The following is a 17425-nucleotide window of genomic DNA, read 5'->3' as shown; positions in this document are numbered from 1 at the left end:
AAATTGGAGGGAAAATTAGTTAGCTGAAGTAATTAATCAAGTTCACAACAGGTGGCTGAGAATAGTTAGTTAATTAATTGTTTTGATTAGTTGTAGAGTTAGTTCTCCAGCTCAGCATAGCAGTAACTTTCTCTCACTTACATATATGTACCTGAGCTGATACAAACAAGTTGTAATCCTTCTCTTTTCAAGAATTCAATAAAAGTTCTGAAACTTTTTCCCAAATTCTCATATGGTATCAGAGCTTTCTTCTTTCTTTGTTTCCTGAAAAACAATTATTTTTCTTTCTTTCACTTCAACAAAGAATTTTTTTTTTCATGGCAAATTCTTCTATGAATACTTTGCAAGATCCTTCTAACCACTACTATTTGCATCCTAATTAAAATCCAGACTTGGTGTTGGTCTCTCAAGTTCTTACAAGATCAAACTATCACACTTGGTCCAGATCTATGAAGATGGCATTGATGTCAAAGAATAAACTCAAGTTCGTTGATGTCTCTTTGACAGTTCCTACAAAAACAGATCCTTTGTATTCTGCATGGGAGAGATGCAACACAATGGTACTTTCTTGGAATGTTCATTCACTTTCTTCTTCAATTATTCAGAGTATTCTTTGGATTGACAAAGCTGTTAATGTTTGGAATGACTTGAAATATCGATTTTCTAAAGGAGATATGTTTAGAATATCATATTTACAGGAAGAAATTTTTTCTTTGGAGCAAGGGGATTGGTCTGTTACAGATTACTTTAATGAGCTAAAAATCCTTTGGGATGAGTTACTTAATTTCAGGCCTTTACCAGTTTGCATTTGCCCGAATCCGTGTACTTGTGATGCTATTACAAAGATGAAGGGATATCTAGAGGCTGTTTATGTGATTAGATTTCTAAAAGGGTTAAATGATCAATACTCTGCTGTCAGATCATAGATAATGATGATCGAGCCATTCCATCCATTAATAAAGTTTTTTCTCTTGTTATACAATAAGAAAGGCAGTTAAATCCAGTCAATTCTGTTAATCCTTTCACTATTAATGCGATGGAGTCTAAAGTTTTTGTTAGCAAGGCCGTTAATGGACCGATGGGTAATAGGCTTAGCAAGGCCGTTAATGGACCGATGGGTAATAGGCTTAGCAAGGCCGTTAATGGACCGATGGGTAATAGGCCTCCTTATTATCAAAAGCTTGGTGCATGAAATGCTTATAATTCAGTTACTGTTGACACTAGATTTTGCACCTACTGTGTAGAGATGTGTTAGAAGAAGCATGGGTTCCCTCCTAGTTACAGGCGTGGCTACAATGCTTCTGCCAACAATATAATGGCAGATGAATCACAACAGTAGTATCAATCTGACCTAATTTCCTCTCAACCTCAGTCTGGTACATGCACAGGTCAAGAAGATCCAGGTTTAATCCAAAAGAATTATGAAAATTCCAGCATTGCTTTATCACAAGATCAGATTAAGGGGTTATTAGCATCGTTTCAATTGGCACAATTGGATCTAAAGTCTCATTCCATTAACCAACATGTATCTACTTCTAATCTTGTATCTTCCTTCTCATCACCATCAGGTATTCACACTTCTTTGTCATGTCTTACTTTCTCTTTAAACCTGTGGATCATTGACACAGGTGCTACAGATCACAAAACTCATCCTCTTAATTCTTTTAGCTCCTATAAAAGTATTACACCAATTTCGGTTACTTTGCCTAATGGTTCCAAAATTCTTGCTAAAATTTCTAGTATTGTTCCTCTATCATCCACTCTAATCCTTCATTATGTTCTTTACATACCTGAATTTTCTTTCAATCTTTTATCTGTCATCAAACTCGCTTCAAATATTCATTGCTGTCTTATTTTTCACAAAAATTTTTGTCTCATTCAGGAACTTCCCACATGGAGGACGATTGGCACAGCTAACAAATTTCAAGGTCTCTATGCCATGACAGTACCTGCTTCATCAAAATCTTCTTCCAAAACTCTAAACACCACTTCTACCTCTGTAACACCCTCACTTCTACATAGTGACCGGTGTCGGTTCGGACAGCTAGAATGTTTGGAAAAATATTTAAACTAAAGTGAGGAACCATAATTAACTCAAATATTAATAAGAAAAATTTAGAAAAGATTTTGAAAATAAAATACAACGTTAAATGAGCCGGTGCCCTAACGATGGGTAACCCAATGGGAAGTTGCGGTCCTCCCAACAAGGAGCCCAAAACCCTGGAGAAAATTCATAAAATAATTTTTGGGACTCCAGAGAAGAGTCATTGAGATTTCTATGGTATCAAAATACCAAGAAAATGCTTAGAAAAATTTTTAGATCGATACAGACGATTTTGGCTCAATAAGCCAAACGGAGGGCATTTTGGTCATTTCGTCTTCAGAGATGATTTTTGGCCGACTTGTCTAGTTAAGTAAATAATTATTATGATCTAAAATATGAATAAATATTACTAAAAAATTAATTAAAAATGAGTAAAAAAGAAAAGAAAAGAAAAGAAAAGAAAAGAAAAATGAAATAAAAGTCATATTTATGACATAAGCATGATGTAACTAAAATCTCCACCCAATCACAATTTAATAAATTAACTAAAGGGATAAAAATGAAACAAAAAAATGAGATAAAAAAAAAAGTCAGCAGCCCCATCTTCATCTAAAACAGCCGCACCAAAGAGAGAGAAAGTGAGAGAGGAAGGAAAACCTCCATGGGTGCTTTGATCAAGCTTGAGTTTACCACCCAAATCACCCTAAAATCCTAGCTTTCCTTCACAAATATTTATCCTTTCACCTAGAGCAAGTCTTGGGCAGTAAAAAGAAAGAGAAAAAGAGGAGTTCTTAAGTTTTGGAAATTAGCTAAATCAAGGTTAGTGTCAATTAATCTTAATTATTTTGTGTATACATCATGGAGAACATGAATTGAGAGTGAAATTTAGCTAATTTAAATAAATTTTGCATGGTTGAATTTTAAAATATTTCAGCAGCCATGGACTTATGGGTCTTGATGATTTTTTTTTTATTAAATGAGTATATAAGCTGCCCTTGATATGAACTTAACATTTAGTACATTAAATTATAAGTTAATGGAAGAATAGAGAAATTGATAAGTAAGGGTTTTGAGCAAATTGAGGTTTTGCTCTTATAATGGTGTGGGAACATTTTAATGGTCAAATAGTGACCATTTGGTAAGCTTTAAACTGAATATGAAGTGAATTGAGTCATTAAACATTGGAAATGGTAGGTTGCCTTGTGTGCTGCAGTCTGGACTCTTAGAGTCCAATGTGTCTGGAGAGCCTTAACTAAACTTGTGTAGCTCCAATTGGTGCAAGGCCAGTTGGAGGTGAAACTAGATACATAATGCTACAATTTTAGTAAAGGAACCCTGCGCAGAAAACTAACCCAAGTGGCTCTAAAAATTGACCTAATCCGGGTGACCAATATGCAGTCCCTGAAAAATAACCAAATGAACAGTATTCATTCATTTAGTCATAATTCAGTGTAGAAAGGTCTAATTGACCTGAAGTTTTACCAGTAGAAAGCTGAGACATAGCCCTACAACTTTTATGAAGAAAACAAATCAAAATTTTAACCATAACATGTCCAAAAACTAACCTGCAGTCAGTATACAAAAACTGCAGAATTGATTTTGCCTAAAAATTATGGAAAAATTGCAATCTGGCTAGTTATGATTTTTAGCCTATAACTTGAGCTAAAAAACTCCAAATGGAGTGATTCAAAAAAAGAAATATAACTAGATACAATAAGGAACAACTTTGATGAAGAACATTTGGCCAAATTCTCACTGTAGAATGGCTTAATGAAATAGTGAACTTTGGCATCCAAAACTGAAATTTCTGATTTATTCTCCATTGGTTAGAAGTAAGGATTGACAACTAATGCCAATACTTTTGGGAACCAAAATATGGTAAATTTATGTGATTATGACTCACATAGCTATTATGCATTGGAAAGTCAATAATTTGGCCTAAATAGTAAAATGAATAGTAAACTTACATGTTAAACATGAAAATTCAATTAATAATTTTGTAATGTGCCCTAGTACACCTAGTAAGATTGGTTTGGATAGGTTGGCATGCCAATAGGGTTCAGTTAGCAGTACTGCACATGGCATTATGTCATTCTGTAATTGTATGGCTTTTAGCCATTCTGATATTATGATGATACTTGGTCTTGTGTCTAATGTTTATTACAGCTTATCAGCTGTTCTGTTGCACACCGGGAGATACATACGTGACCGATGATGTGACGGCCCGAGGTACTTGGTATCCAGTGCCAGTTTACCCGTTCATCCAATCCAGTCATCTAGTATAGGTTACTTGGGCAATCAAAAATGGAAGTTGATAAATTTAATAAAATCATTGATATAACAAGTGCCAAATAAATAGACTACAAATAATTACAAAAAATTTATTTGCATGAGACATCAATATACACACTGCATATTTATTTTCGTTCTTTTTATTTTATTATTAGCATCACTAAGCATTATTGCTAGCACGTCGCTTTTTGCCACGCGTAGGTTCTGGAGAGACAGATAGAGAGCCTAGCAAACCACAGACTGGGTGAGGTCACAGATCTGCATAGAGTCAGAGTCACCTCTTATTTGCAGTGCATCAGTGGTAGGACCTTTAGGTTCCTTTTGAAATTTTATTTTTGTATTTTGTAATGGGTAGTAGTAGTTTGTGGTTTGTACATTATGAACTCATGTAAATAATAAATTTATGTAATCATATGTTGATGCACATATTTTGTAAAATTTCGTTATTTAAAATAATTTGAGAATATCTTCATGAAATTAAATTTAATTTTGAATTTGAATGAAATTGTGGATTCATGTTGAAAACTTTAGATGGTTGTGAATGTTGAGAATTGTTGAGACCATGTTGATGGTTATTAGAGTTTGAGAATGATTGAAAATTTATAGGAAGTGTTTTTCATAGGTTCTGAAGAATTGTTTTCTCCATTTTTAGCCGATACTCTGCCGGATTTTCTATAAAATTTTTGGAACCTCAAATGAATTTATAATTTCAATAAATGACTTAAATGACTCAAATCTCCCAAATTGCATTTCATCATCATAAAAAAATAAATTAAGGAAGGATAAAAATAATTGAGATAAAATATGGTGTTCCGGTATACTGTGTGGCATATCTTGCTCGACTATACTGTAGACGGGTAAAGAGTGTCACAACCTCTCTCTTGATCTTTGGCACTATCATTCTGGGCATCCCTCTGATTTAAGAATCCAACTTCTTAAGTCTTACATTCCTAATTTTAGCTTCAATAATAATAGTGCTTGTGAAGTCTGTCACTTTGCTAAACACAAAAAGCTCTCATTTCCCAAGAGTACTTCTCATTCTAATAAATTTTTTGATCTCATTCATGTTGACATATGGGGTCCCTTTATTGTACCTTCTGTTAATAATCATAGATACTTTCTTACGGTTGTTAATGATTGTACCAGACACACATGGGTGTTTTTAATGCAATCCAAATCTTAAACAAGAGCTTCTTTGCAATCTTTTATTCTAATGATTGAGAATCAATTTGCCGTCAAGGTTAAACTTATAAGAAGTGATAATGGCGTTGAGTTTAAAATGCACGATTTCTATGCTTCCAAAGACATCATACACCAAACATCATGTGTAGAAACTCCACAACAAAATGCCATAGTGGAACGCAAGCACCAGTACATACTCAATGTTGCTCGATCTCTGTTCTTTCAAGCCAAACTCCCATACTGGTCTTTTACAGTAGTGCATGCTGTGTACTTGATAAATAGGTTGCCTTCTCCTTTATTACACAACAAAACTCCCTTTAAACTACTGTACAATAAACTACCTGATTTTACAAATCTTAAAGTATTTGGCTCCCTATGTTTTGCCTCTACTAGTAGTGTGCAACGCTCTAAATTTTCTCCTTGAGCCAAGAAATGTATTTTCCTTGGGTATAAACCTAGTACAAAAGGGTTTCTTCTTTGAGACCTTCAGCTAGAGATATTTTCATCTCAAGACATGTCACATTTAACGAAGACATCTTTCCTTTCACTTATGATTCATCTTTTTAACCTTCTCTACCACAAGATAACACTATACCTAACTCTTCCTTTTTTGATCTATCTCTTCCTGTTTTCTCTCCTTTAACACCTAATAATTCTTCTCCTACTCCTTCTCAAATCCCTATTCGACATTCAACAAGAATCAGCAGGCCACCTTCATATCTTAAAGACTATCACTGTCAATTGGCATCTACTTCAGCTGGTACCAATCCCTCCATCTTTCAAGGTACACTATATCCTATATCTTCTGTGCTTTCATACACTTATCTCTCTCCATCACAATTTCATTATACTATGTCCATTTCTACTCATTCGGAACCTAAAAACTATGCTGAAGACATTAAGCATGACAGTTGGAAAAAGGCAATGCAGAATGAGATTGAAGCTCTTGAACTTAATAAAACATGGACAATCACTGATCTCCCTCTAGGAAAGAGTGCTATCAGATGCAAATGGTTTTTTAGAGTTAAATACAAGGCTGATGGCACTGTTGAGAGGTATAAAGCCTGCCTAGTGGCTAAGGGCTACACACAAACAGAAGGTTTGGATTACTTTGATACATTTTCCCCTGTTGCTAAGATTACTACTATGAGACTTCTTCTTGCTCTAGCAGCTGCTAATGGATGGCATTTACATCAATTAAATGTTAATAATGCCTTTCTACATGGAGAGCTTCATGAGGAGGTTTATATGCCACTTCCTCTTGGATTCAATGCTGGTCTTAACAAAGTTTGTCGCTTGCAAAAATCTCTTTATGGGCTTAAGCAGGCTAGTCACCAATGGTTTTCTAAACTGTCAACTGCTTTACTCAGCCTTCAATATGTTCAATCTCAGGCTGATTACTCTTTGTTTGTGAAGCATACATCTGAGTCACTAACCATCATGTTAGTATACGTTGATGATGTAATCCTTGCAAGAACTAGCATGGATGAAATTCAGCTAGTAAAACAGTTTCTTGATGATCAATTTAAAATCAAAGACCTTGGAAATCTAAAATTTTTCCTTGGTCTTGAAGTAGTAAGAAAATCTAGTGGTATTTCTTTGAGCCAACGCAAATATGCTCTTGACATACTTTCAGATGCTGGCTTTCTTGATAGCAAACCAGCTACTACACCTATGGATTCGAACCTCAAATTAAGTAGCACTGAAGGAGAGCCGCTAGCAGATATCCAAATGTATCGAAGGTTGATAGGACGATTGTTGTATTTGACTTCTACACGGCCAGACATAGCTTTCGTTGTATAGTAGTTGAGTCAATTTGTTGCTCAACCTACCTAACTTCATCTTTAAGTAGCTCATCGCATATTGCAGTATATCAAAGCTTCACCTGGTGCATGAATTTTTTTCCCTTCTAAATCTGATTAGCAACTCAAAGCATTCAGTGACTCTGATTGGGCTAGCTGCGTTAATTCTAGAAAATCTGTCACTAGTTTTTGCATCTTTTATGGATTGGCACTTATCTGTTGGAAGGCTAAAAAAGCAATCAACCGTGTCTCGATCATCTTCAGAAGCTGAATATCGTGCCTTAGCTGCTACCACTTGTGAAATACAATGGCTTCATTATCTGCTCAAAGATATGCACGTTAATCATTCAGCTCCAGCTTTATTATTTTGTGACAATAAATCTGCCTTGTAAATAGTAGCTAATCCAACATTCCATGAGCGCACGAAACACATTGAAATTAATTGCCATGTAGTTTGGGAGAAGCTTCATCAAGGGCTCATCAAATTAATGCCTATTTCTTCAACTGATTAGCTTGCAGTTATGTGTACCAAGCCTTTAGCGTCTGTTCCATTTCATGCAATTATGTACAAGCTGAGAATGATCAATATCTATTCCTCAGCTTGCGAGGAGGTATTAGATGATCAAGTTGAATTAGACGCCTCAGCAAAGAGCAAATCCGTTGAAGAAGCTAAAGCCAAAATTGGAGGGAAAATTAGTTAGCTGAAGTACTTAATCAGTTCACAACATGTGGCTGAGAATAGTTAGTTAATTAATTGTTTTGATTAGTTGTAGAGTTAGTTCTCCAGCTCAGTATAGCAGTAACTTTCTTTCACTTATATATATATACCTGAGCTGATACAAACAAATTACAATCCTTCTCTTTTCAAGAATTCAATAAAAGTTCTGAAATTCTCCTAAATTCTCATATGGCTTATATGGGAATAAAGACCTTATTAAAATTGTCATGGTTTTAACAAGCGTTCATTTTCGTCACTGAAACATGTGTGTATCTATCTCTTGCCAAAAAAAAAAAAAAATTAACATTGACATGAAATGATAATCCAATAGTAGTTATACATATATATATATATATATAAATATAATTATTATTTAAAAAAAACCTACAAGATAATTATAAATTGCTGAAATCTATTCATATATACATGAAAACCTACTCTCATATATATATATATATATATATAACAAATAATTTTCATATTTTTAATTTGTCCCTCACAATCATTGTCATTCATAGTGTAGGCATTCTATTATGTTATTATCAGCCTAGACTCTAATTGCGACTCGATTATATGAGTAGCTCACAATGTTGATTGTTTGCTAATATTCAATTTATCTATAAACGCGCTGGAAATACATTACTGGAAAAGGAAAAAAAATCTCTCTCTCTCTCTCTCTCTCTCTCTCTCTCTATATATATATATATATATATATATTATTAATAAAATAATTGATTAGTTAAACTTTATATTTTAAAAAATATATTTTATCTATTATTAATTATCATCAATAATTACATTAATATGTCATTATTATTTTATATTATCATTTAAATGGGTCAATACATTGGCTATATAATTGAAGTGAGTAAAGCTCTCGAATTTTAATTAATTGAAAGCTTGAGGTGTTATATTGTAATTTTTATTAATTTTTTAAATTTAATTTCATCTTTGACTAATATTATGATAAATATGAATATTTCACACAAAATTAAAAGTTTTAGACATAATTATAACTCTAAAAACCATATTCAATCCCTTTTTTAAGTCTCGAATTGAATTCAATTAAACTTTGAGATTCAATATCCGATTTAAAAAAACTAACCAATGGATTAATCAAACTGCAATTAAAACTGGCTTGACCTGACTTCATATAATTCAATTTAAAATTTAAAAAATAACCAACTCAAAACCGGGGATTCCAAACCAAAACCGTGAGCGGGTTACTCCACAGTTGAGCTAACTTCGTTTGTTGGAAATAGTGCTTCAAGAAAACACACAAATGAAGTTTTTACTTTCATGGAAATTTTACACAGAAAAAAAAAAAAAAAAACCAAAAACGCAAGAATCTTCGATTGCTTCGACCCCACGAAGGCTGTTTACTTTTCAAGTTGCAAAACTTTCTCCAGGTTTGAACTTAAAGCCACCTTGTTTGGGTTGTTGAATATATACAAATTGCAAGGTCAAATAACAGAATACTGTCCAAGTCTCCAAGCTATTGAGATTTGGAAGACAAGTAATGTCTGCACGTTGCTATTATGTACATAATAATTATTCAATATGCTCTTAATGCTACTCACGTTCTTTTTTTACTACTATTATTATTATAATATGGTTTACAATTCCTTCATTTTAAGCAAAAACCTTCCCAACACTTGTATATATCATTAAATTGAATAAATTATCTATTTTATTTTTCCTATACATGCATTTTGATATTTTTATAATATCTATTTATTTTAAATGGCAGTGTAAATATATAGATAAATACTAATTAATTATTATGAAATCAAATATATTAGCTCAGCAAGCTGCCTTAAAATTTTTGAGTCATCAGGTTTTGAATTTTTAATTTTATATATGATATATACATTCGATTATTAGATGATTAAGCAACTGTGGTGGGTTTAATTTGAAAGCAAAATATAATAAACAATGATGTATATATATCTCTCTGATGAGATCGACTTATTTTTGTTGGGGTACTGAAATTAACCTTTTTTTTTCCTTAATATATACATAATTATTGGCCTTTTACAATTAATGGACTACAAAATATGAGATAGTCTCTGTGAATAATATTAGAAGAGGTAGATAAACCTATTTATTTAATAGATAGTGATGGTAGGTTTTTAATATTCTTTATAATATTAATTATACCTGCAACCTAACCAATAATAGCTTAGAATTATATATCCATATCGAAAGATTATTCGGTGCACCCGGTGCACATGCGTTATCTCTTACAATCATATAGGACCTACTCTATACATTACAAGAAGAATCTACTTTTCTACGAGAGAGGGAATACTACTTTTATGTGCACAAGAAATATTATATAATCTTCCATATCCATAGTTTTTTATTCCTTCCTCACATATTGGTGCACCAAAAAGAAAGAAGACACAGCTTACTGGTGAAGGTATATCAAGATCAAACGCGGTTCATATCTATAAATACAAACCTAAATAATCCACAATTCTCATTATCCAAATCATTCTCATTAGCTACTCCCATTACCATGGCTTCTAAGTTTTCTTCTCTAAGCACCATTTCCCTTTTTCTCATGCTTTTCTTCTCCCTTTCCCTTGCAGACTCTATACCAATCTTCAATACTCCAGAAACTCTTTGTAACTCCACTCCTCATCCATCCTTTTGCAAATCCTCTTTGCCATATAACAAGCGTGGAACCATCCACGACTATGCCAAGATTTCTATTTCCAATTCCTTGACGAATGCAAGAAGCTTTCTTTCACTCGTCCTACATTACTTGAACCTACCCTCTACATCCTATGAATCCACCGTTCTCGCCCTTGAAGATTGCCTGTTTTTAGCTCAGCTAAACATAGACTTCTTGTCATATGCATTCGAAACTACAAATATTTCTAATGATAACAATCTTCCAGGCTCGATTACCTTTGATCTACTAACGTTGTTTAGTGCCACTTTGACCAACCTAGAAACTTGCCTGGAAGGCCTTCAATCCTCAGCATCAGCTTCAAATATCTTGAATAGCCTATCTGCACCTCTTTCTAATGGAACCCAGTATTGTAGTGTCTCCCTCGCTCTTTTTCTACATGCTTGGGCTCCTAACACAAAGGAAGGTAGATTGCTAACAGAAAGAAACGACACATTCCCCAATATGGAGGTTGGTGCAAGAAAAAGCTTGCCTTTACAGACGCACAAGTCTATAATTGGAAGAAAACTCCTTCAAGCATTTACAGATGGTGTTTCAGTGAGAAAAATGGCGGTCGTGAATCCATATGGAACTGGGGATTTTGCTACTATTACCGACGCTGTGAATGCTGCACCTAATAACACAGCTAGCAGCGACGGATATTTTGTGATTTACGTGGTTGCAGGGGTTTATAACGAGTATGTTTCCATTCCAAAGTACAAGAAATACTTGATGATGATCGGTGATGGTATTAACCAGACCATCATCGCTGGAAACCGGAGTGTCGTTGATGGGTGGACTACATTTAACTCTGCCACGTTTGGTAAGCTAAAACTTCATATTCATCGTGTGACATGCCTCTTGAGTAATCTATATATTGAAATTCTTGTTTAGATTTAGATTTAGTCCATGAAACCTATGGATTTAATAAATGAGTTTTATTATATATCTTATATCTTTGATTTACACTGAGTCTACCTAAATAGAATCCATATATAATATATTTATTTTTTTTATATGCATAAAGTGACAATTTTTCTTTGATATTAACATGTGTATAGATTTTTTATTAGTGTCGGCAATTGTTACTTAGCATGTAAAAATGATTATTATTTATGATTATAATAATTATCGTCTTTTATATTAATTAATTAATCTCCTTTTTATTTAATTTTCTAAAAATATCTTTATTACTTTTATCATTACCAGCGTTACCTAAATTTTCATAAATAAATTATTATTTCCTTTAACGATGGATTGGAAAATCTCAAAACTTTCATAATCAAATTCATTATTTAAAAGTTTATTATATTATTTTTTTAATTTATCAAAAATAACAATCAACTTTTAATATTATAAATTATAAAATAATAAAATATATTAATTGATAATATTATATTTAAAATAAATTGATTGCAATTTTTTAGATGGAAGTATATTTTTTATGTTTTATGTTACTTTTTATTTATATTTTTTTAATTATTTGGGATATTAATGTAAGTTTATATTAATAATTATTTTTTAACATTTTATATATTTTTAATGCATTTTTGAGATATATCTTTTAATAATTTATATAATATTAAATTTATATTTATTATATTAAAATTGATTAATAATAATTATAAATATAAATATATTAACAATTTAAATATTAAAAATAAAAAATTAATAAATCTACATGTTATTCTATGTAAGATTTCCTAATTGGAATGACAACCAAAAATATATATAACTATATTTATACAAATGTATAACTACCATTAGGTTATTATTTTATGTTAAATGCTGACATGGAATAACCCTAACTAATAAGAACATGACTATGTCCTAACATTAAAACAATCTTAAGTTTAGAGTCGCATGATCTTGCTATAAATTAATCTCCTTTTTTTTTTCCTCTGCTGTTAAGAGAATAGCCTAGTAATCGAATTCTTATCCTGTATAATACTGCAGAACCAGGATTCGAACCATGACATTTCCCTTCTCATATTGAAAACAAAAGTTCAATAAACAGATAAAAAAAATTTGATATTTATTATTACTACCATATATACATGCCAGTGAATTTGGTATTTCCTATTTTCTCCTGTTTTTCCTTCTTTTAACATGTTGTGGGCCCTGAAAATTTTCTGGTGCAGCTGCAGTTGGGCAAGGTTTTGTTGCAGTGAACATAACATTTCAGAACACAGCAGGAGCAATTAAGCAGCAAGCGGTGGCAGTTAGAAATGGAGCTGATTTATCTGCATTCTATAACTGCAGCTTTGAAGGGTACCAAGACACCTTATATACTCATTCTCTCAGGCAATTCTACAGGAACTGTGAAATATATGGCACCATAGATTACATATTCGGTAACGCCGTTGTTGTTTTCCAGAACTGCAAGATTTATACAAGACTACCCTTGAATGGCCAGTTCAACACCGTAACTGCACATGGCAGAACTGACCCTAACCAAAACACGGGCACTTCAATACAAAATTGTAGTATATTGGCAGCTGAGGACTTGGCCTCAAGCAATGGCACTACAAAGTCTTACTTAGGGAGGCCATGGAAGGAGTATTCAAGAACAGTTGTGATGCAATCTTTCATAGATAGTCTAATTGATCCTTCTGGTTGGGCTCCATGGTCAGGAGATTTTGCACTTGCTACACTTTATTATGCAGAATTTGATAACACTGGTCCAGGATCAGATCCTACTAATAGGGTTACATGGCCTGGTTATCATTTGATTAATGCTACCGATGCGGCGAACTTCACTGTATCCAACTTCACACTGGGAGATTTCTGGTTGCCGGCGACCGGTGTGCCTTATTTTGGTGGTTTGCTGTGAATTACTTGACTTCCAAAATGATTGACAATTTTACTGGTTCTTATGTTATGTTATGTTTTGTTTTTTAAATATTGATCAATTGCTTATCCGTTGTCATGAGAGAAACATGAGAAATGAGTCTTACTATATCCACATATATACACTCAATCAATTTATTTATGTTATATTATATAAAATTATGGTTGGACCTACTTAAATTTATAGTTTATTGACTTTCTATTAATTTGGTACACTAAGTGCCTATAAAAATTTTCTGATTTTTTTAATAATTAATTTCATAAAAAGAATATATTATGGAATTAATTAATTATATTAGCTTATGCACACATTCAAACCCACATCCACTGTTTTTATATTTAAGGGAGCTAAGAAAAGATAAAAATGAATTTTATTATCAAATATATTATGGACATTTTATTGGGGACCTTCATCATCAGTTCAGATAGTAGTGTCTTTTTATTCTTCCAAACTGATGATCATCATCTTCTCCTTCTTTTTGACTATGCCAAAATTTTCAAAGTTGTTATAATATTATTCAGTGGCAAAATTATAAAAAGAAAAGGTTCCCATAAAATTTTTGCCTAAAATAATTAATTTAGAGACAATATGTAATGTGCAAAATTAGTAGATTATTGGTTTCCCTTCAATGGCCTTAAATTAGTAGCAGTTAAAAAAAATGAAAGATATCCTGAAAACATAAGGTGGTAGCTTCATTCCAGGAAAGCAATGACAACAATGGCTTTACCTGTCCTGTTCTGTCTTCTCCTCTCCTCGCTCAATACCTCATATTTATTTGCTAACCGAATTTAACTAAGTTTAGAAACTATTCATCTGTTGAATTCTTATTATAAAAACTATCCATGTCTCATGACTCACAACTCAGGGAGGTGTTTCAGGCTTATATTTCCCAAGTGGGACGCAAACTGGCTCTTCATCGGATCCTCTCCCTTGAACCGCAGCAGCCTCTTGCGTTCTAGGGAGAATAGAGACAATTAAAAAAAAAAAAAACAAAATTTTTCAAGAACATTAAAGAAACATAGGGGGAAAGAAAAGTGGTGTTTAATTAATTTTATGCTTTTTGAATTTAATCCCATTTTTCTTTTTCCCTTCCTTTGTTTGATATATTGAAGAGCTGCTTCGACTGAAGATGTCAGGAGACGATTCAGGTAGCAAAAGGAGATTAGCCATTATTGGCGTCTCTTCTTTCCTCCTGGTAGCTATGGTGATTGCTGTCACCGTTGGCGTCAACTTCAACAATGACAGCCACAACGAAGAAGACATCAATGGCAAAAGCCATAAAAGTAGCAGTGAGATATCTGCCTCCATGAAAGCCATCAAAGCTCTTTGCCAACCTGCAAACTACAAACAAACATGTGAGAAAAGCCTAGAAAAATCGGCAGGAAACACTACAGATCCCAAAGAACTCATCAAGATCGCATTTAAAGTTGCACAGAAAGAGATTAATGAAGCTGCCAAGAAATCTGTTACCTTGCAAGAACTCGAAAAGGATCCCAGAGCCCAGGGTGCTCTTAGTAGCTGCAAAGAACTCATGAACATGTCTATTAGTGAGCTCCAGTCCTCTTTTGAGAAAGTTGCCGACTTCGATATCAGCCAGTTGGATGAGCTAATGGCAGATTTGAGGACTTGGCTTAGCGCTTCCATAACTTACCAAGAGACTTGCCTGGATGGTTTCGAAAATTCAACATCCGATGCAGGAGAGAGAATGAAGAAGGCATTAAACACTGCAATGGAGATGAGCAGCAATGGTCTTGACATTATTGATGGATTCTCTAGTGTGCTCACAGAGCTGCAAATTCCAGGCATCAGCCGCCGCCTTCTGGAGGATGAAATTCTTGTTGTAGGCAATGGTGATCAATTCGCTGAATTCCCTAGCTGGGTCGAACCTGGAACTCGCAGACTCCTTAGCGTGCCTGCTTCCAAGATTAAACCCGATCTTGTTGTTGCTAAGGACGGAAGTGGAGATTTCAAAACTATCCGCGCCGCATTGCGAAGTATCCCCAAGAGGGAGACAAACGAGACCTTTGTACTGTACATCAAGCAGGGAATTTACAACGAGTACGTTGAGTTCAATAAGACTCTGGACAATTTGATGGTTATGGGAGATGGCCCTGATAAGACTCGCATCACTGGGAATAAGAACTTCATCGATGGAATCAACACCTACCACACCGCAACAGTTGGTACGTAGGCTTCATTTTTATTATCATTGTTTTTTTTTTCCAACTTCTTAAATAAAATTTCTCCTGCAATTACAAAGAATTGATAAATTCTGACATTTTTGATGCAGTTGTTCTTGGAGACAACTTTGTGGCCAGGAATATTGGCTTTGAGAACAGCGCTGGTGCCATTAAACATCAGGCTGTGGCATTGAGGGTTTCTGCTGATTTTGCTATCTTTTACAACTGCTCAATGGATGGATACCAAGATACGCTTTACACACACGCCAAGCGCCAGTTCTATCGCGACTGCTCCATCTCAGGCACCATTGATTTCGTCTTTGGTGATGCCCCCGTGGTTTTCCAGAACTGCAAATTCTTGGTCCGCAAGCCCTTGGAAAACCAGCAGTGCATCGTGACTGCTCAAGGAAGGAAGCAAAGGCGACAACCATCTGGTATTATCATCCAAAACAGTACTATCACTGCTCATCCTGAAATGCTCCCTGTAAGGAAGCAGTTCAAGTCATATCTTGGCCGTCCATGGAAGGAGTTTTCGAGAACCATCATCATGGAATCCTTCATTGATGATTTGATCGAAGCAGAAGGATGGTTGCCATGGTTTGGAAATTTTGGACTCAAGACTTGTTGGTACACAGAATTCAACAACTATGGCCCTGGTTCTGACAAGAAAGCTCGTGTGACATGGAATGGAATCAAGACCATTACCCGTCAACACGCCATAGATTTCACACCAGGGAGGTTCCTCCGAGGTGATACCTGGATCAAGCCCACAGGAGTACCTTATGCGCCCTACTTGACAAGACCTTGAAAGAAGAATTCTCCATTTCTCCTTTTTTTTTTTTTTTAATATGTACTATACCGATTGATTATCTTCGCCCACAACTAGCTTTTACCATCATTGTAATATCCAGAGAAAAAAAAAAAACATAAAATTACTCTTTCCTCCAGTTTTTCTCTTAGCGAACAGCATTTTCATCAGATCTGTTAATTAATTCTTTTTAGAATTATGTATCATAGAGCCTTTCTTTCTTTAAAAGAATTCCTAATTGTTTACATATGATTTTATCCGTCAATAAAATGCATGTTTGTGCTCTAAAATATTATGGCCGAAATCATCTTTTGATCGATTTTGGTTACATCTGAAATTTATAAAATTATAATTATCAAACTTCTAAAATCCTAGTTAGCAAAAAAACTAAATACACACGTTCAATTGGGCAATCAAGATATAAAATGTTATTATTAAAATTTATATAATTATAAAATTAAATAAATTATAGTAACCACTTTAGTTCTCTTTCTTCTTCTCTTTTTGTCAAAAAAAACTTCACCAAATTAAACATCATTGGTAAGAAAATAAAGCCAGGATCAAAAAGAGTTGATCAGTGCATGCCTCGCCCTTGCTGGTTACTGGAAATGACTAATAAGAACATAATGTAGATCATGTCTCATTGTGCATCACTGAGAAGGAAAAAATGTCTTTAGTACGGTCACTGATATCAGCTGAGTGTTCTCCTCCCATTGTTGAGGTAAATAAAAGTGAATGGTTAAATAATATATTTGACTAAATATTATTATATTATTCATGAAAATATTCATCAAATATTTCTAAAAAATAATATTTCTAAAAAATAATATTTATCAATTAAATAGAAAATAGGACTTTTTATAAAAATAAA

At 33.7% G+C, this 17425-nt stretch overlaps 2 protein-coding genes across 2 annotated transcripts; both read left to right on the top strand.

The window, feature by feature from the left end:
* The first annotated feature begins 10550 nt into the window (after positions 1–10550).
* On the top strand, positions 10551–13673 carry LOC110666204 (pectinesterase-like). Its single transcript, XM_021826618.2, has 2 exons — positions 10551–11538; positions 12857–13673. Exons 1-2 carry the CDS (start codon positions 10560–10562, stop codon positions 13546–13548), a joined length of 1671 nt encoding a protein of 556 aa, XP_021682310.2. The 5' UTR covers positions 10551–10559; the 3' UTR covers positions 13549–13673.
* A 771-nt stretch (positions 13674–14444) lies between these two features.
* LOC110665179 (probable pectinesterase/pectinesterase inhibitor 21) lies at positions 14445–16693 on the top strand. Its single transcript, XM_021825193.2, has 2 exons — positions 14445–15749; positions 15857–16693. Exons 1-2 carry the CDS (start codon positions 14696–14698, stop codon positions 16552–16554), a joined length of 1752 nt encoding a protein of 583 aa, XP_021680885.2. The 5' UTR covers positions 14445–14695; the 3' UTR covers positions 16555–16693.
* Positions 16694–17425: the final 732 nt, after the last annotated feature.

Source organism: Hevea brasiliensis, chromosome 5, assembly GCF_030052815.1.
Source record: "Hevea brasiliensis isolate MT/VB/25A 57/8 chromosome 5, ASM3005281v1, whole genome shotgun sequence".
Taxonomy (NCBI): Eukaryota; Viridiplantae; Streptophyta; class Magnoliopsida; order Malpighiales; family Euphorbiaceae; genus Hevea; species Hevea brasiliensis.
The sequence above is the reverse complement of the archived record's forward strand: the minus strand, read 5'-3'. Positions and strand labels throughout refer to the sequence as shown.

Coding starts and splice junctions, on each gene's coding strand:
- LOC110666204 (XM_021826618.2), top strand. CDS start 10,560: ATGGCTTCTAAGTTTTCTTCTCTAAGCACCATTTCCCTTTTTCTCATG. Junction 11,539..12,856: donor ATTTAACTCTGCCACGTTTG/GTAAGCTAAAAC, acceptor TTTCTGGTGCAG/CTGCAGTTGGGCAAGGTTTT.
- LOC110665179 (XM_021825193.2), top strand. CDS start 14,696: ATGTCAGGAGACGATTCAGGTAGCAAAAGGAGATTAGCCATTATTGGC. Junction 15,750..15,856: donor CTACCACACCGCAACAGTTG/GTACGTAGGCTT, acceptor TTTTTGATGCAG/TTGTTCTTGGAGACAACTTT.